This window comes from Podarcis muralis, chromosome 2 (genome assembly GCF_964188315.1).
Source record: "Podarcis muralis chromosome 2, rPodMur119.hap1.1, whole genome shotgun sequence".
Taxonomy (NCBI): Eukaryota; Metazoa; Chordata; class Lepidosauria; order Squamata; family Lacertidae; genus Podarcis; species Podarcis muralis.
The window spans coordinates 71,256,213-71,284,134 of record NC_135656.1 but is presented as its reverse complement, the minus strand read 5'-3'; the positions used below and the strand labels follow the sequence as shown (position 1 = coordinate 71,284,134).

At 46.9% G+C, this 27,922-nt stretch overlaps 2 protein-coding genes across 2 annotated transcripts in view; both read right to left on the bottom strand.

The window, feature by feature from the left end:
• LOC114591527 (acylamino-acid-releasing enzyme-like) overlaps window positions 1–9,047 on the bottom strand; it is a 42,601-nt gene extending 33,554 nt beyond the window's left edge. Inside the window, exons 1-8 of the mRNA XM_028718655.2 lie at window positions 9,000–9,047; window positions 8,766–8,898; window positions 6,029–6,155; window positions 4,774–4,861; window positions 3,825–3,900; window positions 2,565–2,701; window positions 1,498–1,635; window positions 464–555 (exon numbers count right to left, since the gene is read on the bottom strand). Of these exons, the coding sequence (XP_028574488.2) occupies window positions 464–555; window positions 1,498–1,635; window positions 2,565–2,701; window positions 3,825–3,900; window positions 4,774–4,861; window positions 6,029–6,155; window positions 8,766–8,898; window positions 9,000–9,032 (824 nt within the window). The 5' untranslated portion in view covers window positions 9,033–9,047. The remainder of the gene's footprint in view (window positions 1–463; window positions 556–1,497; window positions 1,636–2,564; window positions 2,702–3,824; window positions 3,901–4,773; window positions 4,862–6,028; window positions 6,156–8,765; window positions 8,899–8,999) is intronic.
• Window positions 9,048–11,607: 2,560 nt separating this feature from the next.
• APEH (acylaminoacyl-peptide hydrolase) lies at window positions 11,608–27,750 on the bottom strand. The gene is made up of 22 exons (XM_028718653.2): window positions 27,614–27,750; window positions 25,005–25,134; window positions 23,967–24,093; window positions 22,970–23,060; window positions 22,533–22,608; window positions 21,716–21,876; window positions 21,171–21,308; window positions 20,570–20,661; window positions 19,954–19,994; window positions 19,733–19,854; window positions 18,611–18,671; window positions 17,266–17,363; window positions 16,840–16,891; window positions 15,830–15,918; window positions 15,051–15,189; window positions 14,594–14,677; window positions 14,414–14,494; window positions 13,761–13,849; window positions 13,445–13,635; window positions 12,482–12,584; window positions 12,250–12,356; window positions 11,608–12,056 (listed from the first exon to the last, which is right to left on the bottom strand). The coding sequence occupies exons 1-22, from the start codon at window positions 27,623–27,625 to the stop codon at window positions 11,954–11,956; spliced, it is 2,187 nt and encodes a 728-aa protein (XP_028574486.2). The 5' UTR covers window positions 27,626–27,750; the 3' UTR covers window positions 11,608–11,953.
• Between the last annotated feature and the right edge of the window lie 172 nt (window positions 27,751–27,922).

Sequence of the window (27,922 nt, the reverse complement as noted above, 5' to 3'; positions counted from 1 at the left end):
AGGCTTTCCCTTCCACCTTCCATTGATTTAGGAAAACCTTCAAGGTTATTTGTATATATTTTTTGTGTGGAACAGGCTACTTTAGAGAAGCAGAATGCATTTCCTTGGAGGTTTTCACCAAGGAAAATATGGGCTGGTACCCATCAGGAATCATTTAGATATACTCTATACTATTTTAGGAAGGACAGGGTGGAGCTGGACTAACAAAAAACCCATTGGGCTCCTTCCAAACCCAAGAATATCACTTCTGCTGATTCTACATTTTAGAAATGATCACCGAGATCATTGACTAAGATCTCATCATTGTTCAGGACATGGTTCCCTCCCCCTTTTATTTTATTTTTTTCTCTAAACTGAGCAAAATGTTGCCTTCATAATTTTCCCTGAGGCAGTGGCTGGTCCTGGCACAGCCAGGAGCTGAATCCATGGTTTCACACTTAAGAGTGACTGAGACCTTGCCTACCTTCTGTTGGAGCAAGCATTCAAACCCAGTCTGAAGGGCTCGTGCCACCAGCCAACGAACAGTACACCTTTGTCGTCTGGGGACCACAGGGCCTGGCCAGGGAAGCAAAACCAAAATATTAGCCATTCACATCTGGGTGTGCTGCACCATGGGCCAAGCTACGTCTCCATTGTCTCCCCGCAAGATTTGCAGAATGCTGCTGCAGTGGCTGAAATTCAACAAGGCTGTTTACTGGGAGATGTTCCAATCTTCAGGGCTCTGCAGGCAGCAGACTACTTTACTGTTACAAGTGTTTGGAAGCAGAAAGCATGGGAGGTATGGATATGATGAAGGGTCAGGTGATGGATCTGAGAAAGCAGCATTTTCTCCAGCAGGCTTCTGCTGAGCTCCAGCCTCTAGTGCTTGAACTGATGTTGCACGAATGAATAAACCTCTGTACTCCAGCACCAATTTATTTAAACAGCAACTTTCTACCTTTAAAATTTTAGGCAGTATGCATGGTTCCACCCATTGCAAAGGTGCTTTTTGCATGAAACAGAGAGGATGTGAACTTCTACCTTTAAGTGGGGAGCGAATGTGACAGCATCTTGTACCAAACAGATCGTCAACTGCAAGAGGCAGTGCAATAGGCAACAGGATGGGTTGGGAGATGGTTTGCCTGTTTTTGCCTGTACATGGAAGCCTCTTTCTGGGCTGAGGGAAAGTTGGCTCTGAAAAAGCACCCTCTAGGAGGATATGGAAAGCCACTGTCATATTCCCGTGGTCAGTTCAACACTATTCAAAAGCTAAGGGTGCAAAAAGTGCAAGAATCATCAAGAGAAATACAATTTGTGAGCTCAGAACCACCTCTATGACCCAGGACACCTAGTATGTCCGCTTCATGCATTCTTCTGCAAGCCAAATAAAGCAAATGGGTCAGAGACTTCCGCCTCCCATTGTATTAATTTAAATCTTGCTTCATTATTCTGAAATGCTTGCAATCCATGGTGGCTTGAGGAGTGTCCCATTAAATTCCCATGCTGCATTGCACTAACCTGTCCAGGTGAGATATGCCCTGGGATGCCCTCTAGCACTGAAACTTCACTGGTTTCAACATTCACCACGCACAAGACAGGGAAGCTTTTATCACTCAGTGCCTCTCCCCAATTGTCATGGTATACAAAGTGCTCCTCCTAGAAAAAAAGCAGAGGGGAAGGTCTTGTGAAGATTCCTTATCCAAATAATAATCAACAACAACAATAGTAATTTATTATTTATACCCCGCCCATCTGGCTGGGTTTCCCCAGTCACTCTGTATGGCTCCCAACAGAATAATAATAATAATAATAATAATAATAATAATAATAATGTGAAAAAACATCAAATATTAAAAACTTCCCTAAACAGGGCTGCCTTCATATGTCCTCTAAAAGTCAGATAGTTGTTTATTTCCTTGACATCTGATGGGAGGGTATTCCACAGGGTGGGTGCCACTACCGAAAAGGCCCTCTGCCTGGTTCCCTGTAACCTCACTTCTCACAGTAAGGGAACAGCCAGAAGGCCCTTGGTGCTGGATCTCCGTGTCTGGGCTGAACACTGGGGGTGGAGACACACCTTCAGGAATACAGGTATAGAGTTTCCCATGAGAAAGACATATAGGCCTCAACAGTTAAGGGAGTTGGGTGTGCTTAGCCTGAATAAGAGGAGAATGATAGGAGCTATGATAGCCAACTTCAAATGTCTAAAGGGCTGTCACATGAACATGGAGCAAGCTTCTTTTCTCCTGCTCCAAAGGGTAGCAACCAGACCAATGGACTCAAGTCACACGAAAGGAGATTCCAACTAAACATCAGAAAGAGCTTTCTGACAGGAAGAGCTCTTCAACAGTTGAACAGACTCCCTTGAGAGGTGGTGGACTCTCCTTCCTTGGAGGTTTTTAAGCAGAGGTTGGATGGCATCTGTTATGGATGCTGTAGTTGATATTACTTCATTGTAGGGGGTGGACAAGATGACCCTTGGGGCCCCTTCCAGCTCTACAGTTCTGATTCTATGACAGAATAAAGACGGTAAAGCATGTGGCACAGTATAAACATCTCAATGCCGAATAATAAAAAGTAGATACCTTTCTTGTTTCACCTGGCTCCTCTCCTTGGGGGGACCTGCTCTGAGGGAAAAGTGGTTGCCTTTTGGGGCGTCTTCTCTCAGCAACATAAAGGATCTGTGTTTCTGAACTGGACCAGGCAACACACCCAAACTGCTCTGGTGGCATAAGGTCAGATAGGAAAATAGGTAATGATCCTATTGAGTGAGGGGCTGACCCCTCTCACTAAAGCAGAATGGGAAGAGAAGCAGTTCACAATGCTGAGCACATAACTATGGGTAACAGGTTGACTGACTGATCTGATATTACCCCAAAGCCATTGCAGGGGAATTAGCACTCCTAGTATGAGGCAGCAGCTCCTGCTATTATATAAAACAGAGTGTGTGTTCTCCTGAGGTCCTAATCAATGGTTAGTGAAGACTGAGGGTGGAATCCAGCATCATGCTAAGGCGTTTGCTCTGTCACAGCAAGCATTTTTGCTTGTGCTGATGGAACAATTGCCCCTCTCTCCCCCTTGCACACTATTTGGGGTTATCCTGACCCCTCAGAACTGATGGGGGGCATGGGGGGGAGGAAGCCCCATTGCATCGGTAGGACTTGTTGCACTGCTGATGCAACTATTTGCTTGAATCTGTCCCAGAGAAAAGCCGCAAGTTACTAAACAGTGTGTAAATATCAGCCAAAGACAGTCCTACTCTACTTTTGGGGTTATAATTGTTCATTGTGCCTAAAAAGCAAGCTCCCCCTTTGTGTGGAAGTTTGATGCTTAAGATGCAAAGAGCTCGGGATTTGCTATCTAAAGGCCAAGCTAAGCAAGTAGGGCAGACAGTGAAATCTCAAGTAGCATAGACCGGGTCTCAAATTGTGCTGCATATTTAAATATGAATGTGGCCTCACCAGAATTCTACCTCAGACCGTTTTCACAGACAGAAACATGTAAAGGCGTGTGTGCTTTGTGACCTAGGTGCATGGCTAGTGTGACATTCACCAAAGCAGTTCAGCCTAGCCTTGTCACTAAGATCTGAAAACCTGGTTCCAGTGAGAGTTAGGGAGGACCTTTTAAGAACACCAACCAGAGATGCCTGAAAGGGCAGTGAAAGAGGAAAGAATATTGTGTGGGATAACCAAATTCTCCTTTGGCGTTAGAGAGAGGATGTTAATAGGAAGAAGCATGAGCAAGTGTTGTGCTGGGAGAGAGCAGGGCACACAGGACTGAGGGAACATCACTTGCTTTGTCTGCAGAGTAGCAGCATACAGCCAAGCCCTTTCTTTTGCCCTTACCATCTGTGTATACTCTGCCATGTTTATCCAGTGCTGTGAGATTAATGCTTCTCACCCTTCCACTCTTGTTCCAGACCTGCTGAGAAACAGAAATCAGCACAGGCCAATGCCCACCACTACCATGCAATATCAACAGGCCTGCGACATTTCCTCAAGCACCATAACCACTTTCTTCCCTGACTCCACTGCTAGGACTGAAAAAGATGGGAGAGCTGAAGAGGTGAGGGAGGGCAGTGCCAGATTTTAAGAGACATGTGCCCAGGGATATCAGTTCAAAGGGACTGTGCATGTAATCCCTCCACTTGGGCTGTCTATGTATCCCCATAAAGGCAGATTCCCTAGATGTTTCACACATAATACGGCAGACTTACTTCCTTCCTTCTCATCCGTGTCTGAATCTCAGATTTCATGTTAACAAAAAGGCAATTATCAAGTTATTTTGTTATATCCAGAGGCCTGTAGTAACCAGCTTTGACTATTTATTTCTATTTAAAATATTTATAGATTGCCTTCCTGAGAATAACTCTTTCAAAGCAGTTTACATTATAAAATATAAATAAATAATACAACAGCATCAATTTTAAAATGTAAAATACAAGGTTATTTCTACAAAACACCCCCAGTGAACCAGCAATAATAATAAAAAAACACTCAGCCCACCAAATCAAAATTACTATTTTTAAATTCTAAAACCACAATATTTTATAATGCAGATAATAACAGCCCACAAGCGGATGGCTATATACAGCATTGTAAAAGTATATTCCTACAAAATTCCAAATACATATACCTGGGTGCAGCAACACTATTCCTACTCTTTCTACACAAAGCATTTAATAAGTCTTTGCAGCACCATCCTTGCTCTGTAGGTGTGATGGGTATTTGCTAGCTAGCATGCACTTTACTGTCACACACACACACACACACACACACACACACACCATTTTACCTCTATCACTTCCTGCTTCTGCCCCATTTCCAAGTGATGGGTGAAAACAGCCTTATGCATCCCAGTAGGTGACATTCTGATCAACAGTCTGTGGCACAGGAGAGAGGGACAACATGAGCAGCAGAGCCAGCTCTGAGAGGCATTTTAAACCAAAGGACACCCTACTCCCATCCCCCCCCCCACCAAAGGCCATCAGTGTTTTTCAGGAGGGATTCAAGCACACACCAAAACTTTAGGTGTGCACAATTCAAGTAGGTTAAAGCACTCTGTTACCTTAGCGCAACAAATCTACCTTTTTAACAAGGACTTTGAAATTAATTTCCCTGTCACTTTCCTAACATCACAAAGTATGGGACGAGCAAATTGACAGGATGATATATAAACAACCCAAAGTCAAGTCAGGATGAGCACTCATTGTTGCATAAGGTAAAGGTAAAGGTACCCCTGCCCGTACGGGCCAGTCTTGCCAGACTCTAGGGTTGTGCGCTCATCTCACTCTATAGGCCGGGAGCCAGCGCTGTCCGCAGACACTTCCGGGTCACGTGGCCAGCGTGACAAGCTGCATCTGGTGAGCCAGCGCAGCACACGGAACGCCGTTTACCTTCCCGCTGGTAAGCGGTCCCTATTTATCTACTTGCACCCGAAGGTGCTTTCGAACTGCTAGGTTGGCAGGCGCTGGGACCGAACGACGGGAGCGCACCCCGCCGCGGGGATTCAAACCGCCGAACTTTCGATCAGCAAGTCCTAGGCGCTGAGGCTTTAACCCACAGCGCCACCCGCGTCCCTCATTGTTGCATAACTGCCCCTAAAACAAAGCTTAAAATCTGTGCAAGTAAACCAATAGATAGGTCATTTGGTTAAAGCCCATTTATTTCCTTCTTCTTTAAGGAAAACCCTCAAACCTGGAAAGGAGCTAAATAGTTTATATGCAGTCCTATGATTCCCATCACTCCCAGTAGAAGACTTTCAGGTTGCACAAAGAAGGATCTTAGCCTATGACTTGCAGAAACTGATGCCAGTTACAGCTGACAGTAATAGGGTAGCACAATTTGTCACCAAGGCAAAAAAAGTTATGTTCTCTTAAAGCACCCCCTTGAAAACAACCCATTCTAACCTATCTTGGTTCCTTGGGAAAAGTTGATTATCCTTACTCTGGTTTATATTTTATCTTGTGCCAGGTTATCCCCATCCAAGTCTGGATTGAATTTCTAAAGCATGGTTAGGTCTGCTAAGGGCAACTGGATGCTCTACGTACTGGTCCCGGATCTCAGCTGGAACGCCAACAGGAGTAACGGAGACAATTGCTCTGCTATTGTGGTGTAGGATATACTGACGGCTGAAATGCAGCTTCTGACGGCGCCCCAGGTCAGGCTGGCACCACTCTGCAGGAAAGGAGGAAGGTAAGACCGGGTATCTGAGCCTTGGAATCTCCCATCCCAGTGTGTAGTACTGCTGTTTCTGAATTTTATGTGGAAATCTGTGGGAAGCACAAAGTCCAGAAAGCCAGCAAGACAGAGACAATGATTCTGTTCCAAGACACCATGATTAAGACAACCAGAGTTCAGAAATGGAGAACTGACTGTAGAGCTACGGGGAGAAAGAGCACCTCATCCAGCAATAAAGGAGTTGAGAATGTGTTATATCAGAATTAATCTTGTGAGAGATGACAGTTAACTGTGTTTAGAGACATTTAGGGAAAGTGCAGCTCATCAGAACTGAAATTGCAAGTAAACAGCATGAGTAACGGGTCTCACTAAAGACTTCTGGAATTGGTAATTTCAAGAGACGTTTTTGCTTATCATTGTTTAGAGGTCACACATAATGCAGTTATCCTCTTTCATGCTGCAAATTCAGCATAAGTGACATTTTTCTAACTGAGAACAGACACTTGACATTCTACCGATAGCTGGAAATCATTAGCATTAGATACAAATTAGGCTGTGAGATTCTTGGCCAACTTTGCAGCTTCATCTTAACAGCCTCACTGAGTGGGACCTACATATGCTCAAGACCCACTTTCCACTCTCACCAACACCAGGCAGAGCAGCAAAAGTGGAAATATACTTATTTTTCTGTGTGACAGAGGAAACTAATGGGAACTATTGAGATAGCAACTTTTTTTGGAGGGTTTGGGGGACTCTGTTCAAGGCAAGGACACCAAGAAAAGCCGCCCAGAGCATCATAGCACACTTCTGCCACATTTGGGACCAGGGCTCTCCTAGGGGAGATTTTAGGAGCTGCCACCTCTACCAGAGCTGCCTCTCGACAGATATATGTCAGCAAAGGCTTCCTTCAGGTGTTATATCAGGTCACAGGGACATAGTTTGCACCCAAACTCATCCTAGACTCCTCTCCTCCACTGAAGGAAAAGAGAATGTTGGACTTTGTGTTAAGCTCTTTTTCTGCAGTGAGAAGGGGTGCTGGCCTGCCCAGTGGTAATATTCTGCTGCTGTAGGTACTAGGATCAGCCATAGCCAGGTGTATAAAGATGTGTACTGTCAGCATACTTAAAACAGGGGTCCTTATCCTGCAGTCTGGAGAGGGGTTTACCTCTCTTATTTCCCTGTCTATATGGCCATCTCTCTTATATTCATTTCCAGCCCATTAAGCTTTCCTCCCTTACAGCTCTTGGTTGCCACATTACTGATTATAGTTCTCAGATATCTGAAGAAGTGTGCATGCACACAAAAGCTCATACCAATAACAAACTTAGTTGGTCTCTAAGGTGCAACTGGAAGGATTTTTTTTATTTTGTTTTGACTACGGCAGACCAACACGGCTACCTACCTGTAACATAGTTCTCAGGTTTGAATATTAGCATGTTGAGAGAGGTTGCCCAGCCCACTCAGGTAGCCCCTCCTGGAGGATTCTACTTCCTGCCAGTAGAGCAAGTGGGCAGTGACAACCCATCCTAAACATCTCTTTCACTGCAGGAAAACTGTCAGTTGCCATGAGATGCTGCAAGGCCTGATAGCACATTGTTTTTTTAACCACAGTCTCAAATCAGGTTACTTATAATATTTGGCTCCTAATTTGACATCATAAAGTCTCTTACTTTACCATATAAAAAGGGGGCAGCCACTCCCCCCCCCCTTGCATTCAGCATATGTGATAAATGTTTTTTCTTTTTATAAATTACACATCATCTTTTAACTTGGAAGTAACTGCAAACTTGAGGTGTATGGGCTGGGATGGTGTTATTCTTACACAGTGAAGTCAGCTTTTTGCAGTGCATATGATTACAACACACCTGAGAGTTTCTAAAAGACTGGGCCAACTCCTCTCCTCCGGACCTAAGACAAGGCCCCAATGGAGGCAGGTTGTTGAAAAGGCAACTTAGTTTTCTGACCTCCATGCCATGATACTTCTAATCCCAGAGGTGTAACAGGCAAGAGACAGGGGGGGGGGATCCAATATTTTTCTCATCTGCTACCAAGTAAGAGGTGTCCTGGCTGTCTTATGTCAACCTCTCTCTGTGACATAGTTCAAATGGAAGGCCACTGCAACTCCATGTTTAACTGGCTCGGGGTCTGAGATGCCCAAAGCGGACGGCACTGCATATTAATATTTGCTTTTAAAACAATTGATTAACAGCAAAGGACCAGGTATATATATAACCAGACTCAAAAAGAACCAAAAGTCAGATAGTTGTTTGTTTCCTTGACACCTGAAGGGAAGGTGTTCCCACTGGGACAGAGCCACTACAGAAAAGTCCCTGTGTAACTTCACTTCTGGAAGTGAGGAAACCAGCAGAAGACTCTCTGGGTTTATAAACATAGTCTATTCCCCAGCGTGGGCTTGCAACATGCTGTTCACTACTTTAGTGTTTTTAATGGAGCAGTGCTGATGCCCGTCGAAAAGAGAACGGGGAGGGAAACTGCCCGCCCATCAACAGCTCAGCCCGACCTCCCACTGGGCTTGTCCACACAACCTCGGCTTTTCTGAAGCGGGGTCCGGGAGAGGAGAGCGCCTAACCCGCGCAACTGGCTCACCCGTGTAGAGGGGCAGGCACTCAGCGGCGCCGCCGCAGGCAGCAAACCCGACTCCTACACTGGCATAAGTCACGCGGGGAAACCGGCTCAGCTCCCGGTACAGGGCGCCCAGAGGACCCGACCCCGCTGGAGGCTAGAAGGAGAGAAGAGGCGGCGTTATTCAGGGCAAATGGAGGCGCTTGCCCGGCGGCACCTGCTTCCCCAGCGCCTTCCTCCCCTGCTCCGCAGCCTCACCGCCTCTTCCGCCCGCTCCGCTCTAGAAGCCATCGCCCTGGAAGTTTCCCCGAAGCAGCCCGAGAGGCGCTTGTCCCGGGACAGCAGGGCGGGCACAGCGCACGGGCGGGAAGCGGGCGGTGCCGACAGCAATTGGCCGGGCGGGGAGAGGAGGCGGGGACAGAGCCAGGCCTCTGCTCGCGGTTCCCCCTGGAAATCCCTGCTGGGAGGGCCCAGCCGAAGGGGTGGCGGCCTTTCTTGCCCCCGATCCTGCCGCTCCTTTTTTCCCAGGCAGGCAACTAAACTTAAAGATACACGCGAAGGGGAGGCTTGTGTTCGTCACAGCTGAGGGACCGACGGCGCTGTTTCTGATCCCTGTGAGACGCGCAGGATCCCACTGAGAACTGACTGTATCGGGGTCTCCCTCCCTGCCCATAATAAAGGCAACCACCACAACAAAGTTTTGCTTCTTCCTTTTTCTCATAACCATTCACTCACTTCAGCTGACCTGCAGGGTTGCTGGGTACGTGAGAACCACGCTTGCACGCTGCCCTGCCGCAAGCTGCTTGGAAGGGCGAGAGTAAAACAATGTGATGAAGGAAGGGAAACCCGCACAGGTGGCGAGAACGCAATTACACAGACGCTCGAAACACCAGCTACTGTGAATAAAACTCGCTCCTAACCCCAGACCCCAATCTCCATTCTATAGCCCCCCGCTGTGAGGGAACCTGGTGTTATATATATCAGATAAGCTCATGCTGTCTCACCCACAACTGCGCACAATTTAACAAGTCATACTGGTGTGTGCATCTCCCTCAAGACATTTTCTCAACGGAAGGTCAGTCCCCTGGAAGCAGCAGCAGAACTCAAGGAAGGTGATGGGATCAGGGTGGTGCTTTCAGCAGCGGTCTCTTGGCACCATTTCATTTGTTACAACACTTTCATTTACAGCCTATGGAGAACGCAAAGGATGCAACCAATTACTCTTATGCAGCACTGCTGAAAAAGCAGTGGGATACAGGAGGCAGACTGTGAATATAGGAGATTCAAGTTAAATTGTAGCTCTGTTCACTGGCCTAAGTGGACAATTTAACCAACAGAACACAGCATGAGAATCAAAATACTTTTAATCTGACCCAAGCCCTTGGAATGAAAATGGCAAAAATACTGGGAAATTGTGGCGTGATTAATCCTACACTATCTTCTATTTAGTAGGAATTCAAAATCTGGTTACTTGGCTCCCAGCACAAATGCAAAGCAGCTATCTTAAGGGAATGAGGAACTTTTGGCCCCTACAGGGACACCCTACCTATTGGCCATGATAGATGGGGGTGAGGAAAGCAAGAGTTCAACAACAATGGGAGAGCCACAGGCTCCCAACCCATGACAAAAGTGGTTGCTTTACAAATGGAGATATTCTTCTTCTTTGGCAATTACTCATAGCCAAGTAGGATGATCTTCCATAAACATGGTTTTAACAGTGAATCTGTAAGTGACTGTGGAGGCCAATTCTGTATCCATATGTCCTTCCACAGCAGGGACATAGGTTTCCGGGCGGGAGTTGATCATGGTGAGGTATTTGTCAAACGTGCCTTCCTCTTAGTAAGTTTCTCCCTTTTGTCCTGAGTTTGAGCATCTTCAAAGCCCAGGAAGTATTAACAATACCCAACTAATCTGTCCTGAAGGTTTTTGGCTACTTTGGGGATTATGTAAAGCAGAACTGAAGGAACAGGTGAACAGGAACTTTAACGGGATGTATTTAAAAAGAATGGTGGTAATTAGTGATACACTCAAGTACACTAATATCAGATGTCCTCCTGTTCCATTTAAGGTTTCTTAAATGGATAGATAAATAAAGAAAAAATACTTGTATTTTCAAGACTTCAAGGCTAATTAGACATTCTATGGCCTTTTAAATGGGCGTGTGTTGTTTTGTTTGTTACTATGTTTTGGGTTTTTATACTGTAAACTGCCCTGTGATCCTTGGATGACGGGTGGTATAGACATTTTAATAATAATAATAATAATAATAATAATAATAATAATAATAATAGGGGGAAATTGACAAGGGATGGGACAAAGCCAATGAAAATAACAAGAATGTTAAGGTGGCTATTGATAGTCCACCTCTAAGTTCCCAACAGAAACCAGCAGCAGATAGGGTAATGGGTCCCTGAATTCCCCCTCTACTCAAGAGAAAGACCAACTGTAGAGTCTGCTTCCATGATAATGTATCAGGAAGCACCAGAGAAAACAGTGCCTGTATATACAAGAGAAAAATGATACAGCAGGAATTTGTCCTGAGACAACACAGCATGAGAGGTTCATATGCACTATGATAAGTTTGGGATTTAGTTCCTGGTGACATCTGTAGCTATAAGCTGGATGGGAGGAGTTCTGAAGAGCAAAAGCAATAGTTGAGCATTACATTCCACAAATCCTCTTTGTGAATTACCTCTTTTCCCTTTGAGTCAAAAAATTGCTAGTCCTGTTATCTCTTCTTCAAAAAAAATATCCAGTACTCTCCAATAAAGTTTGCATCTCAGTAGTTGACAAGCCCCAGTTGTTCCCAATCTCTATAAAGAATTACACTTTGCAAGTCAGCCTCTCAAAAGTCAGGAGTGAGCAGTCTTAGACAATCAGGTGTGTTTTATTTACTTTTGCAGCAGGAGTCTTTGTAGTTCACCTGTTGTCCCCAAAGACTAAAGCTAAAGACAGAGATTCAAATATCAGTACCCAGCACCTGACACCTCCAAATAAGCCACCTGCTATGGTGGAACTACTTATCAGAGGGCAAGATCTGACAAAGTGTGTGGTGAAGGTGACCTCTGCCATGTACTTATTCAAGTTCTGGACGACAACCAGTCCCTATGGTGGCTGTTTGGAATTGAAGTGCCTTGCATTATGTCGGCTGACCACGCTGCTTATTAGTATGGAAGCGGGTTACAAAAGGAGTAGGCCAGCTTCTGTAGTCATCATTTCAGGTGCTGGATCAGCCAGAGTGCAATATTCATGAAACCGTCTGCCTCGGCCTCCACACCAGAGAGCGAATGGTTATTGCCCGGATAAAGCAGCATCCTAGAAAGAGAGAGACACAAATATTAGGTGTAATGTGTTTATTTTTCACACCACTCTCTCTTGCCAGACCTTCTCCCCTCCTGACCCAGTCGCATATATTTCTAGCCTCTTGACCACCACCCCTTTGTCTCTATAGAGCCTCCTTTCAGCCAGATCCTTTGCATTATTTGCCAAGTTTGCCTATTATGCTTACCGGGTTGGGACACCCTTGGCCTTGAGAGCACGGTAATACTCCAAGCCTTGCTTGGGGGGTACACGTCTATCTTCCTCTCCTATCATTAAAAGAACAGGTGTCTGAACCTAAGGTGGAAAAGGGCAAAGATATCAAGGCAGCTGGAGAAACCAAAGCTCTGAAAACGAAGTAGCGAAATCATGGAGTTCTTGGACCAATGGATGTGGAGAGGGAAGGTCTGTGTGTATTGTACCTTGTCAACGTATTGCATAGGTGAACAAAGCAGCATCTCTGCCCCTTGCCTGGGATCTGGGAGGGCAGTCTGGTCATACGGTAAGCCAGCCTCCGTCAGGCACCTAGGAGTAGCAGCACAGCAGGTATCAAAACAGTGGGAACGGGAAGCAGAGAGCCGGAATAAACGGAAAGTTCTTCCAGCTGACAGCTGACAAGTGGGGTAAACCCTGTACATTGGGACCAATGCATTTTATGAAAGTGCAGATTATAAATGAGTACAGTGGTGCCTCGCAAGACGAAATTAATTCGTTCTGCGAGTTTTGTCATCTTGTGATTTTTGTCGTCTTGCGAAGCACGGTTTCGGAAAAGTTTTGGAAAAGCTTCAAAAATCACCAAAGTCTTCAAAAACCTCAAAAAAGGCTACTACACCATGTGCTATGAGTTGCTCCTTGAAGTCAAGTCGCAACTGTATTAACAGTGTTAAGAAAAAGGAAACAAACTTGCAAGACGTTTCCGTCTTGCGAAGCAAGCCCATAGGGAAAATCGTCTTGCGAAGCAACTCAAAAAACCAAAAACCCTTTCGTCTTGCGAGTTTTTTGTCTTGCGAGGCATTCGTCTTGCGAGGTACCACTGTAAATAAATAAATTAAAACTATGGAATATAGTGATGGTCACCAACTTGGATGGTTTTAAAGGACAATTCAATTAATTCATGGTGTGTGTGTGTGTTAAGACTATCAATAGCTACTAGCCACGATGGGTGTGTTCACCGTGAGGTGGTACGTCTCTGAATACCAATTGTTGGGAACCACCTTGGGAGAGTGCTCTTGCCCTTGGGTCATGTTTGCAGGCTTCCCATCAGCAGCTGATTGGTCACTGGGAGAATAGGATGCAGGAGTGTATGGGCCTTCTTGTGTCCTCATTACAGCAGCCACAGGCATGAAGGAGAAACTGCAGCTGCTCAGGCTGCCTTTGCTACGCACCAGTCAGGGATGTCAGTGCTTCCAACCATGGAGGCCACGTTGACCACGGGATTCCTGGCCACACAAGCCTTGTAGGTGCCAGGGTATTGGCCGATGAGATGGCAGGATAGGAAGCCTCCATGGGAGCCACCAAACACGGCCACTCTCTGTGGATCCGTCAGTTCCTCATGTAGCACCTGTTCCACACAGAACTGCAAAGAAGGCGGTGGGTGCAAGGGGGGGAAACAGCACTGCAGCATCTTCCCACCAGTGAAAAAATCTACAGCTCCCCACCCCTCCCTGCTTGCCCTGGAAAGGGGGATTGCAACCCTCTTACCTGCACATCCTTGACATCCTGACTGCCCACTTTCCCTGGAAGGGAGTCCACACTGTCCTGGCCAAAGCCTAGTGATCCTCGGTAATTCACTTAGGGAAGGGAGAAAAACAGGCTCATTGAGATCTCCAGTTCTTTGCTATAGCTGAGCCTCCTGCTCTCCAAGGAGGTGTCACTCTGCTCAACCAGGTTGCAGAATCACTGGGCAGGAGGATGCTTCCTCTAATCATCATCATCATCAACAAACCTTTTATTGGCATCACATACAAACATCCAAAACAAATCAATGCAGAATTACCACTTCCCCAGTGGCACAAAGCATTGCTAAAAGAAAGGAGGCAGAGAAGTCTATTGTCATAGCTTCCTCTAATGGAAGGATGATACCATGGCAGGAATCTCCAGCTCTCCCTACCTGCTACCTGAACTTGACTACTGTCATTCCTCCTCCAGTGTCACTCCCCTAGCACACCTGTTGAGACAGACTGGTCTAGACAGGAAAAGGCCAAATGATTTGGACCACGCTGCAGTCATTTACCACTGTCATGGGAGAGGATCCATTGACAGCCCAGTCTCCTAATTGTGATGCCCTATTCAAAGATAAACTGAGACCCCACCAGCCCACTGGGTGACTGAGAATGCTCTGGGCCACCACTTACCCAGCAGCACAGCAAAACCCATCCGACAGAGGAGTGCTGGGTACAGCATCCAGCTGGTGGTGAAGACTGAGTGTGGGCCTCCTGCAAAGGAGAAGACGGGAGTGCCAGTGAGATGAAGGGCGAAGGAATCACCCTGTGCCTTGAATGAGGGGAAGGGAGTGATGAAGACGAAGTACTTACCATGAGGTGACACCACTAATGGAAACTTGGCCTTCTTTGGCTCCTGAGTGGGCCGCAGTAGGATGGCTTCAAAACTGAGGCCCGCTGTGAGGAAAGACCACAGTTTGCAGATCTAGTGAAAGTCAGGCACAAAGGCCTAGATTCAACTAACCCAGTACACTCACAGAAGTCAACGCAAGGGCTCCCACTAAAGCAACAGGCCTTCCCCCCTGTGCTTCCCTCCAATCTGCTGTGGAGGGTCAGGAGAACTTCCCAGAACAATACACAGGGGAAGGAGAGGAGGATAATTCCATCTCCCTGCAATGGCAGATCTAGCGTGAGTGAGTGGTGTCAATTTCCTCCCACAATCTGCACATCACAACCTTAATGCCCCAATTTCTTCCCTGGCTCAAAGCAGGGAATTAAATTCCTTGATCTCTGGCGATGTCTGTCCAATTCTTTTTCTCTGGGTCCTCACCATACTGGGGGTTGTCCTGTTCTGGAGGAGGCTGCAGGGTACGAACATCCCAAGAGATTTCTTGAATTGGGCTGGCTTCTTCCAGGCACACCCAGTTAACTTCAGCTTCCTTGCCAGCAGGAGGCAGGAAGGCCACCATCTGCAGTAAGAGGACATAGAGGAATCCAGCACCACTGGAGCAGATCTCTCTTACTCGGACCACACAAGGTCACCCAGAACATAAGGAGCAGAGCATGTCCGCTAAATAGCAGCACACGTCTGATATTTGAAAAGAAAAATAGAGGCAAGCCCAATGGAAATACTGGGGACAGGGGGTCGACGTTGTGTTCTGTCCCTGGGCTCTTAATCACTACACACTGCACTGCCGACAATCCTTGACCCTACAGCCTCTGTGCTGTTTCAGCTTTGGCTGTAAAAATCTGTACTATGGGCAACAAAACATGATGCCCAGTGCCTCATATTTTGCCCTCATCAGAATTCCCTCCCTCCCCCCAAAAAAGAATCAGTTAAGCACATAACTAATAGGACGTTGCATCCCGGCCACAAAGTTTGTGCAATCACAGCCAAACAAGTTTTTGACACTTGGGGCCCTGACTGATTAATTTGATACAGGCCAGTTCCTAAGTCAAAGTCTACAGGCTTGGTCTATTTAATATTTGGGTAATCCTAAGCAAAATGTAAAGTGACAGAAAGCACAGGAAGTATTATTTTAGAATTACTGCAACAAGCAATTCTGAGCCCAGGTCCCTCTGCCCAACCTTTGGCCACTGGACACTTACAAGCATGGGAGGGCAGTTTGGAGTGGAGAATCTGGCCACCAGCAGATCTCGGTCGACAGTGAGCAGGGCCCAGCTTCCAAGACGGGAACCTAGGTTAGTAAAAGAACAAAGTTCTTCTCTTCCCCCGTATTCTGTGCTCAGGTGGAGTGTGCAACCCTCGCCGCTTTGTTTCTGATCTGGTATGTTTGCATTTGAGCACTGAAGGCCTGGGCAAGCTGGCCTGATACAAGCAAAGCTTTGGGGCAGAGAAAAACCGACTTGACATGCGGAAAAAATTAATAAAAATGGACGGAATATGCAACAAAATGGGTTGCATCCAGAGAAGTCCTCCTGCTTGTGCAATGGAGGTTCGCCTCACTCTCCTCCCCCCATCGGCTCCAGGGCTTGGGGAAACTCCCAGAATAGATCTGGGAGGGGGTTGTCGTAGGGTAAGGAGATAGGGAATGGTCTGTTGTGCAAACTTAAGTCATTCTGCGAGTGTTCTGGCTTTGTTGGATGCATCCCAATTTCCAACTGCTGACGGCTGGAACCTGAACTAAAATTAAGAACGCAGCGTTGGCAAAATTTGGAGGGGGTTGGAGAAGGGGGCAGTGCATGTGAAGCAAAGGTCAGTAGGGGGTGTTCACATTGGATGATCAGTGGGCATTAAGAAACTAGGATAAAGATATTGGCTTGGGATGCATCTTTCACCCAAATGCTTACAAAGGCAGTATAGTGTGATACTAAAAAGGGTGGAGAAAAGCAAAAGATAAGCAAGTGAGGACACCAGATACAATTATCTCCAACTGTGCTAGCTGATGACAGAGGTCTGAACTGAAGAACTCCCTGAACAACAGACTGCAAGATGGCTTGTCTGTTCTCTTTGAATAGCTTTGCCCCAAACGGATTAAACAAATTAGGACTCACTTCTGCCAGAAGATCAGAGGATTGCAGTGGCGGGATACAGCATAGACTGCAGTTACTGGAAGGAACTAAGTATGGAGGGCCAAGTTATCGAGTTTGCTACTTACCCTTGGTCAGAGAGCACACACTGCCTGACACTGTATCAACTACAATCAGCTCCTAGAGGAAAAGACAGCATGAGAGAGATCTACTCTCAGTTGCATCCAGAAAGCACCTTCTCACACAACAAGCTGTATTAATGGGGACACACACACACACACACACACGAGCAAGGTTCTGCAAGATTTGCACAACAATCCCTTCTCCACCACACCATTTGGAAAGAGCCAAATGTTCAGATAGTGCTATAATCCTTTGCTTTGTTATATGGATCAATGTGAGATCCCCATGAAGTTTAAAGATATTAGATGTGCTGATTCAATTTGCCTGTTGCCAAATAAAGCCTTCGATTGGAGGTGCCCTTTGTGCTTAGTTTGCCCGAACTACCCGTGGCTTCAGTCTGAAGCTCAAGGTGATCTACGCTTCGTTCTTACCTGCCTGCTACGTTGAATTGTGTCCAGCACAACCCTCTGGCTGTCTGCTGCCCAGCAGTGCTCTGACAGTGCTGTGCTATAGATCCCAGTGAAGTCACCTGTAAGAGACAAAGCGCCTTCACTGAAACAACAGCTGCCCTTCTGGTGGAAAACACAGGGGTGCCCCTGGGCCAGGAAGCCACATGATAATAAGCCCCTTTCATGGATGCCAGTCAGAAATAGCCCATGAAATTCTGACATCACGGCAAAAAAACAACAACAAAAAACCCCCAACTGGCATTCCCCAGAGTGGTAAAAATGATAAAAAATAAATTCAATTCTTGTCAATTTCCTGCCCTTTCAGGGTAACAAAAATGATAATAATCTGCCACCTATAACAAGTGACTTCACCCTGCCTAATGAGAAGGTCAGCCGTGATGCTGTCTCTCTTCATATATATTCCAAGGCCCTCCAATCCCTCTTTGCAGCCAGTCCCCGTGATATTCCACAGCCAGGATCTGCCGACTGAGCCTGCTTTTCTAATGGCAAAGTAGATGTGGATTCTGAATTCCTGAAAAAAACTGGCAAAAGATTCTGCAGAAAAATACTTGCTGAAGACACAGAACCTAATTGCCGTTGCTGATTCCAAACTTAGAATCATAGAATCATAGAATCATAGAATCATAGAGTTGGAAGAGACCACAAGGGCCATCGAGTCCAACCCCCTGCCAAGCAGGAAACACCATCAGAGCACTCCTGACATATGGTTGTCAAGCCTCTGCTTAAAGACCTCCAAAGAAGGAGACTCCACCACACTCCTTGGCAGCAAATTCCACTGTCCAACTTGAGGCAGGCAAAGAAGCTGCTGCTGCTTCTAATTATTATTATTATTATTATTATTATTATTATTATTATTATTATTATTATTATTTTATTTATGCTCCACTGGCTGGGTTGCTCCAGCCACCCTAGGCAGCTTCCAACACGTATAGAAAGGGGTGCTTCCAGAGACACCCTAATAGAGAAGGTGCCATGAGCCGCCTGTGGCTGGTTTTCATGTTTTCCCAATGCTCAAGTCTTTTCCCTATTGCCCCGGAATCTCCTCCTTTCGTTCCTCCTTAACATCACCTTGTTTCTCCCAAACCATCCACAGCCCTGTAGGCGGATTTCACATTCCACACTTCTGTAGTTAACGCAGTGATAAATGTTGGCCATTCTGAACAAGATACATGACTGTGCGTGATATGCAGCAGTCCTAACATTTGGCTTCGCTTGTTGTTGCACATGGAATGCTTGGCGCACCCACAGGGTTCCATCGGAGTCCATCAAACACCCCTGGGAGCTCCAGCACGGTTGTAATACACACCTTGGCTCTGCCGAGGCACAATCTCCACCACGACGGAAGTGAGCTTTGTGTACCAGTCGTACTGGGGGGGGGGGGGGGAAGAGATCAAAAGGCATCAGAAAAGGATGTGGCAGTGCACAGCTTCCTGCCCCACAAATATTTTACAGCATCAAGACATGCTTCACGGAGGTGCTGAGGTGGCCTGATGTGATAGTTCTGGGAGGACATTGACAAGCCTTGGTTCTCCTTATGCTCTCACTGAGGAGCTCTGCCTCAATTCCTCTGACCAAGCTCTCCAAGAAGGAACCCTCATAACCCCTGCCAGTAAATATAGATTCACCACTATAGTTGTCAACAAGGCAGAATTTACTCAGGCTCATGCAGAGCTTTGCCTGATCTCTCACACAACAGTTTGGCAAAGGCCAAAGAGCTCAATGACTTGTTCACAAAGCTGCCAACAGGACTTTCTGTATGGGGATTGGGCCCACTTCCCTATCTGCAGAAGAGGCCTCCGATTTGCAAAAAAATTGGGCCATATGCAAATACATACAAATTGACATTCTCTTCCGTGGGCAGGGAGGAGGACCCAACAATAAATCAGGGGCCACACACAAGTAATAAGATGTCTGGGAGGCAGAAGGCCAAAAGCTGGAACTTTCCCCATAATTGTGTTTCTGTCCTAGAAAATATGTGACCTGTTGAATTTCTACCTGACACTGCTCTCCCCCAGTGCCAACTCCAAACCAGGCAAAAACCTCGATTTTCATGAACTGTAACACATTGTGAAGCTGTAATTTGTTTTTCCCTGGTGTGTATGTGACTAATATTTCTCTACGGCGCTCATCAGTCATTCACAACTGTGACTGTACTCCTTCAGCTGCAGCACAGAAAGACAGGAGCCGACTCATTTCTTACAAAGCAGTGGGTTAGACTGATGCCTCCGCATTTTGCTTTGTAACAACCTTCTTTCTGGAAAGGGCTAGATATTTACATTTTTCAAAATGAAAACTCAATCTTGGTCCCCTGCTACCTCTGGGCCCAGTTCAGAAGCATTCCTGGTGCCTTCACCTCCAAAGTCTATATAGAGGGCAGGAGCTTATTCGTCTCTCATGCAAAGACTATAGGCTCAAAAGCAATACTCACCATGCAGAGACGGCTGCACTGTTGGTGAGGCCCAGAAGCCGGGTTCTCCAGGTACACAATGCGACATTGGTCTGGGCTCAGGCGTGGAGACCAAATGGCTTTGTTGTCGTCTGATAACAGCTCTGCAATGGGAAGGGAGACAGTGAATTAAGAGAGATGACTGAGAAGTCACTGCATGGCTGATGATGATGATGATAAACCAACAGGAAAACATGTCTCACCACAACGACCACCTGTCAGGTCCACATAGAAGATAGCTGACCTGGAAGAAAAACCACAAAACAGAAGTGGAGCTTACATGGAAGAGCACCACATGAGACTGGCTAAGGGGGTGGGGACATCTATCTTCTCTCTGCAAGCTAGTGTCTCATTCATCACCCAGACAGGAACATAACAGGAATACTATTATTAATTACATTTTTATACCGACCTTCATCTGAGGATCACAGGGTGGTTTACAATATAAAATCACAAAAATATATAACATAGTAACAAACGAAAACAATCCCCCCCTGTTTAAAAGGACAGGGTGAAGAGGTGACTTCTTCCTGATGAGGCAGCAGGGTGGTTCCCAAACAGGAAATGGGCAAGGTCCTGAATCGAAAAGGGCCCAAGTCCAATCTGGGCGCCTACTTCATCTGCATGAAGCCACACAAACTCCTCCATAGACACAAGACCACATCCTCCCTGGCTACAGGTGTGTTTTGCAGGCATACAAAGCACCTCCAACCCCAAAGACTCCAGAATGTTTGTAGGCCCACTCCCCCATTTGGTCCCTCATCTATCTAATATAGTCAATCCCATTTGGATTCTTACTTGTCCTGGTAGGAAACTTACCTACGATTGGTGCAGTACCTCAGCCCCAGGCGGAAGGGCTCGTGCCACCAGCCTGTGAACACCACCCCAGTGTCGCCTGGAGCCCAGAAGGCCTGGGGGAGAAGGGAATGCCATGTCAGGTGTGGAGGGGCAGGCGGGTGACTCTAGCACATCTCCAGCATGCGGGATTAAGATAGGTTGGAAGACAAGAGCAGACCCAACTAATATATACCATGGAAACCTGGAATTAAATGGATGGGGAACACTCCCTGGCTCTTGTCTTGGAAGATAATTTTGAAATTATCTTTCCAGGAAAGCAGCATCTTGGCTGGCAAGCACAGAGTCTTTCCCACTATATCCTATATCCTAGCTATTTTGGCACAGCTATTATAGTATTGGAGTTGGCAAATAACACTTTTGGGGGTGGGGGGGGTAACAGGCAACACCGAGGATGACTCCACATTGTTTCTGTTCCACATACCAAACATGTGGAAATCTTCTGTTAGTTGCTTTTAGAGCCCCTCCTTGGAGCTAGAAGGAAGATTGCAAGTATTTAAAATAAATAAAAATACCCTTATCTAACTGGGTGCCAACCTTCTCCCTTAGTTTATCCTATACTGACCTGCCCAGGGGAGATGTGCTCTGGAACACTCTCCAGGACCGAAACGTTGTTGCTCTCAATGTCCAATACACACAGCACAGGGGTGCTTTTAGCCACCAGGGTCTCCCCCCAGTCTTCGTAGAACACAAACTGCTCTCCCTAGGAAAAGCAAAGAGAGATCCTGATGCAGAGGCAGCTCGAGTGACAGCAAAGGGAGTCTCACCTGCCTGGGAGATTGCCAGGGCCCGCATCACTGGTTTTCAACTTGGCGTCAGTCAAGTACTTCCCACTTCCTGAAGAGTGAGGAAGCCCACACACACATTTGCTTACAAACTCCGCAGTTCCACTGCAGGGACATCACCTTTGGAGGCAACTGCTCCCTCAGAGCCAACTGTTCAAGATGCAAGCATTAGCTTTACTGCATTTCAGGTATAAGTGTAATTGGTAGTGCATTGCCTTATGAACAGAGATGCTTTGAGTATGGAAAAAAATGGCATATGGTGATGATGAAGAGAAACTGAAATACTGGCTCGCAGGACACAAGGCAAAGCAGAAGTTCATTTTACCTTAATGGCTTTATCTCGTCGCTCTGTCTTGGCCAGCTCCTCTTCGCTGCTCAGCTCAGGGGCTTTTGGCTTAAAGAACGACTCAGCCTTGGGGCGCTTCTTCTCCGCCACGTAGAGAAGGTGCGTCTCGGAGTGTGACCAGGCCAAGCAGCCAAATTGGTCTGGGGCAGGGAACAAGATGACAACAGATTTCACTCAATCAAAAATGCAATGACCAGAAGCATTCCTAGGTTTCTGTCAGGGTGATATGTGGGTGCTTGCGAAGATAACAGCCCGGGACTCCAGTGTGTCTTTTACAGGATTTATTGAGTGCAAAAGCTTATGTATAGTGCAGAGGTCTTGAAAGCATGTCTGCCTCAATCGCTAGCAGATTCCGGAAGTGGTTCTCGCCTGTTCCCCCTCCAGCAGAAAAGCCTTGGAAACCCCCCTCTTCTTTTCCTTTCCTTACGTGAAAAACTAAGCACCGGAAGCTGCTCTTTTCTCTCTTTTATAGCAGCCTTTGGGCTTCTCTCTCTCTCATCTTCCGTGTCTCCTGAAAGTCTCTCTTCCCCTGACTCTGACGAAGACCAGCTGCTCATCAGAGGAGGCTAACTGTACATTCTGGTGTCTCCCCCCTTCTCTGCAAACCGATCCCTGACAGTTTCCCAAGTCTCCTTTTCAAAAATAACTTCCCATTATCAGTGCAAAACAGGGATATCGGAGAACACCCTACCACCGCCAGCACTCCCGAGCTGTAAGGAAAGGATGAATGTTGGGGCCTAGCTATCCTCTTCACTTGTCTCTTACAAATGGAAACAGAGCTGCAGGGAAAGCTCACCGTCCTCATACACTTGGCCATGCTTCTCCAGGGCTGTCAATTCGATGCTCTTCACCTTGCGGTTCTTTTCCCACACCTGTGGGAGCAGACACATGGCACATTTAGTCTCTGAACCCCTTTGCTTATGTACCCAGTGTCTTCTCAGAGACCGGACCTATTCTGAGCCACATGAAAGAGCCACAAACTGACCCCTTTCCTTTCAAACAGAAAGAAGCAAAAGCCACTCAAGCCAGAGTGCCATACAACTGCCTCCCGGGTTGGAAGCGTGACGGATAGTTTGAGAATCACTGAGCAAACGGGCTACATATGAAGCCACATTGCTCTGGGAATGAAGGGGCAGAGCATCTCTGGAAGGTCTACCTTACACAGGAGAAACCTATTAGAGTGCCAGGGTATAAGTCTCTTCTCTCAGCTTTCTTCAAGCCAGCCATATATACCTCTAGGAACTGTTTCTCTTCGCCTTTGGTGTTGCTAGTCTTTCGTAGAACGGCTTTCTGTGCTCCACTGGGAGAGTCCCGACTGAGCAGCCTAAGAAGGAAAACAGCATGGTTAGCCTAGGAAAGATGGCTTTGGTCAGGCACAGGCCAGGACAAAGAAGGTACCAGAAAGGAAGGCAGCTCAGACTGTGCCCATCCTTCCAGGACAAACAGGGGACATGTGGCCCTCCAGGTGTTGTTGGACTCCCCACTCCCCATCAGTTCAGATCACAGGCCATGCTGCCCCTCTGTCCTGGGAGAAACAGCCAGTGCTGACACCAAGGAAGGGGTCCTGCCGCTGCAAAGGGCAACAAACAAACAAACACCACATACAAGAGGCTTTGGAAGCACACCAAGCTAGGATATTGAAAGGGATGGATGGGTCGTGTGGATCATCTCCATTGCCATTTGATAATAAAGTAAACGTATGGCAATACATATAATGTATTAGAAGAACTACCTCGCCTTACATGTTTCCCCAGGGCAGGATGACACAAGAGAGAGCCTTTTTAAGTGTGGTGCCACAGCTGTGGAACATCCCTTCCAACCAAGGTCTGCTTATCTTTAGTAAGCAGTAAGAACTGGGAATTTCCAGAAGTTCCTGCTCAGTAAGTATATGCTGCTGGGCAGGTTTGCAGTTTTGTCTTTCCCTGTGGCTTCTGACAGTGCTAGATATTGCAGATTAGGGCACTTAGCCATTGTTTTAGTGTTCTGATTTTCAGTCAGCTGCCTTAGAGGCCCCTTCGGTCCAAAATTATGGACTCTCAAATAATTTTGAAAATAAAGCAGTCTGATCTCATTAAAGGATTCGGATTGTTTTGGTGCAGAACATGTATCCCAGGACTGGAAGTTCAAGGCTATGCTGATCCTTGGGAGACCCCCTTCAGCACAAGGCTTGGGGTAGTGATCTGCTGTTTCTGCAGAAAGCGTGGTGAAACACAACAAACAAGAGACTTACTCTCCCTTGATTTCCGTGCAATTGCCAGAGGGGCTTGAGTACACGATGGAGTGGCTGTCATGGAAGATGAGGTACTGATGGCAGAATTTTATATTTTCAGCTCTTTCCAAGTCTCGCTGAGACCACTCTGTAAAGGGAGGGAGAGAACTCAGTTTCTGTCCAGCCTACCACAGAAAGAACCAATCTTCCTCTACCACAAAAAAATCCCAACATCACTGTCCCATCCTCCTCTTCCCCCAACTATTTCAGGCAAGACCAGGAGCAGACAAGAGAAGCCTCCCCACACAAGAGACTTGCCTGTTAACCTACCTTAATGTATTTCCAACACCAGTCAAATAACTTTATTTTCCCATGTCTAAAGTTATGATTTCATCCTAGTTTGACTTCCGCAGATTTTATTCCATTGCCCCCCATTTTACATTGATTTGTTGCTGCAAAAAATATTTTATTTACTTTCTTACATTTATATCCCACCCTTCTTGTGTCATGGCTTGCAACGTGGTTGGCAGGTGGTCTCCCATCCAGACACTGACCATACTCAGGCCTGCTTAGCTTCAGTAAAGCGGTGACCTCATCTGCATTCAGACCATACCCAGGGACCTGTTTTAATGTGATTTGTGACTATGTAATGATGCGGATTGTAGTTTGTTTTACTGTTAATTTCGGTCTCTGTGTGTTTTAAATCCCATTAAGCTGCCCAGTTATAGGGTCGCCTATACATTGAATGTATGTAAAAAGGCCCATCATGCCCATTCCTGGTTCAGGGTCAAGAATGCCAACAGCTCTATCTTTGGGCTTTATTTCTTATGATCATCAGAGGAAGATGAAAGTTGGTTTGATACTGAAGCACAGGAACCAGCCAGTCAAAGCCACAGAAACCCTGGTGCTGACAGCTAGTCTCCTGGTTTATCTTGCCAGGAGTGATGGTTCAAGGCAAAGAAAAATGTACTCATTGCTTTTCATGAGGCATCCCAAAGTGAATCACAATATAAACACAGGTCCCAACTAATGTTGGCAACTAGGAGGGAGAGGGTTTACCTGTGTAAACGTTGCAGTATTTCCCACCATATTGAGTTGTTACCTCTGGCCCAATAGAGGCACTGGAAAGAGATGGGAACTGGCTAAGTTCACGATACAAAGCAGCTATCTCCTCTGCGTCATTCAACAACTGCACAATAAAAAGAAAGAGCAGCGTAATTAGTTGGGACCAACTCCAGGTAAGAGCAACACAAGTACCTTTGCTCATGGCAAGTACCAACTGCTTCCAGGTGAGAAGCCGGAACAGAGGGCAGGAAGCATGTAAGGTGGGGCCACTTTGGTGAGTTGAAGGAGAGAGAGCACACAGCTAGCTGGAGACATAACAGTCCTGGCTTTGCACCTTCTGCAGGTTAGAGGAAGGTTGGCTGTAGCAGCTGCTCCTAACTTCTTTTCCTACCTAAGCAGATGTACTGATGTGCATACAGGAAAAATCACATCACTGCTGTAGATAGGAGAGAGAAGCTCATCACCTGCTTCTGAGCAAATTAAGCTGCCACACTGATATAGGGTGTATGTTTCTCCCTGTCTCCTGCTCAGTTTTCCTTTTTCATTCCCCACCACAACCAATACACAATCTATATTACTTATAAGTCCTTTCTCCTGGAACATTTTGGGTCCTTAGTTAATCTTTAAGGTGACACACAAGACTTGTTTTGTCCCAAGTTTGAAATCCAAAACAGACAAGAGCTGGACGTTTCTTGTCTACTTGTTTTTGAAACAGACAAAACCAGGAAGTCCTTTCTATATCAAGTTGCAGGTGCTGCAGCAAAAGTGCTCTTTCAACTACCAATACATTCATCAGCCCAGCAGCCCAAGTTAATGTGTGACACTCTAGGCCTGCAGCAATTGAAACATGGTTTGTGGAAGGACAAAGTTTCAATAGCTACATTTGGCACACTATTTACTTTGGAAAGGCAGGGCAGGCAATCACATGGTAATTAAAGGCCAGTTATCACTCCTTCTATCTGAAAAGTTCACAAGCATGTGAGGATCCCTAATCAGCAACTTCCATGCAAAAGAGGGACATTAATTGTCATTGAAGCTAAATAGGAGGGTAAAAACATTCCCTGCCTCCCTTGCTCATTAACATTTCATCTGTGCCATCAGGGAATAACCCTGGGCCACTGACAACTACAAAATTTTGTTTGGAAAGGTGTCCAGGAAGAACTCATGTTTTTTTCTAAACCAAGGATAGGGAACCTGTGGCCCTCCAGATGTTGGACTCCACCTCAGCTAACATGACCAATGGTCAGAGATGATAGGAGTTGAGAGTCCAACATCATTTAGGCTGCAAAGTCCAAACCCTGAGCAGACAGAAGCGCTGTTTATCAGATTGCCATGGCTGCCATGGGCGCAGTCAGGATTTTTGTTAGGGAGGGCAGAACCTCAGTTAGCTATGTATTTTTGCTGGTTTTTATAGATTAGCTACACCCATGCTGTTTTGGCTGGCCAGGGTGGAAGGTGTGGGGATGCCTGGAGCTGGTGCAGCAGTTGGATGGAGACTGGGTCCTGTACCATCAGCAGTGAGGCTGACTTGCAATGCAATGGATCTCAGGCTGGTTCAGCCCTTCTCTGCCTTCACGTCACCCGATTTTGGGGTTTTGTGTGGGCAGCTGCTGACAGGGATCCTGCCAGTGACACTTCCATACACTTGTAGGCTCAGCAGGCAGAACAAGGGGGTCCATACTGGCAGACTGATGCCACTGTACAGGTGGAGGCCAGCAGAGCTGAGCAGAGGGACACCTCCACCCAATCTACCTGCCACACTGTGTCCAAGAGCCACAGGTCAGCCACTCCTGCCATAAAGCAACAGGTCTCCTTTAGTGCAAGAGTTCAAAGTCCAGTTCTCTCTGCTACAACAGCTACTTCATACACTCAGTCCTCCGAAGCAAGTGAGGAACCTTACCCTAATAACCCACTTGATATATGGGAACAACAGTGTGGTGACAAAGAATAAAGATATCCACCCCTCTCTCCGCCACCACCTTAAGACTTCCCCCCTGTAGCAACCTAAATTCATGCCACATCCAGTCACCCATGCGCTCAGGGTTCTTAAACCATGCCAGGTCAACACGCTAAAAAACAAAATGTTTTAGAGCTGTGACGGTTCCCACCTTGTGTGCACGTGATTTTATTTTATTTTTTGAGGGAGGGAGTACTGCGAGAGGAAGAAACTTTTTCTTTTGACTGGAGATATAAAGAAGAGTTGCCACATTCTCCCCACCCACCCGCAATTACATCTCCATATTGGCCGGGTGTGCCTGTGGAGAAGAGTTGTTTCACAGGTTGCAGTTGTGCTCATCTCGCAGCTCTTAAAAGCGGAGGTTGGGGGAGAGGAAGGGAGCCAGCAGCCTTGGAGCGCGGCCCGTATGCCGCCCCCAGGAACAATCCTAGGCGGACAGCTAGAAAGGAGTCCATTCACACGTTCGTGCCCCTCCGAAGGGGCTGCTGGGAACCCCAACACACAAACACGCCCGCCCGAAACAGCGCGGAGCATTGTGGGAAGGTCTGCTCAACGAGCATCAGGAGCTGCTTCAGGCCGGCGCAGAGCCGCATCCTCTTGGGGGGGCGGACCCGGGGAACCCCCCTCCCCCCCCCGCGTTTCTCACCTGTGGTTCCATCTCCTATGCCGCTGCGCCCAGTCCCGGAGGTTCGAAGTTCGGTCACCTTCCGCTCGGTACCTCCAGGGTGGGTGGGGCTGTTCCTTTTCGGTCCCGCCTACTTCCATTGGCTGTGGACCTGCCCGTCAAAATCAGCGCGCGCTGCTCAGTGGGAAGCCTGGTCATCGCTTTTATCTGGAGACACGACTTCCTGTGTTGCAAGGCAAAGCCTCGGCTTGGCGTGGACGTCTCTGAGCACCCGGCCCGTTCGTGCTCTTGTCTTTCTAAACCGACCCTTTCCCCCACTCTAATGTGAAC

What these genes read in the sequence shown, in the direction of transcription:
- APEH (XM_028718653.2), bottom strand. An exon ending in TGCACGGAAATCAAGGGAGA is followed by an intron (nt 23,061 to 23,966) that starts GTAAGTCTCTTG and finishes TTTCCTTCTTAG; the next exon opens with GCTGCTCAGTCGGGACTCTC. An exon ending in TGGCCAAGTGTATGAGGACG is followed by an intron (nt 21,877 to 22,532) that starts GTGAGCTTTCCC and finishes TCCCTGCCCCAG; the next exon opens with ACCAATTTGGCTGCTTGGCC.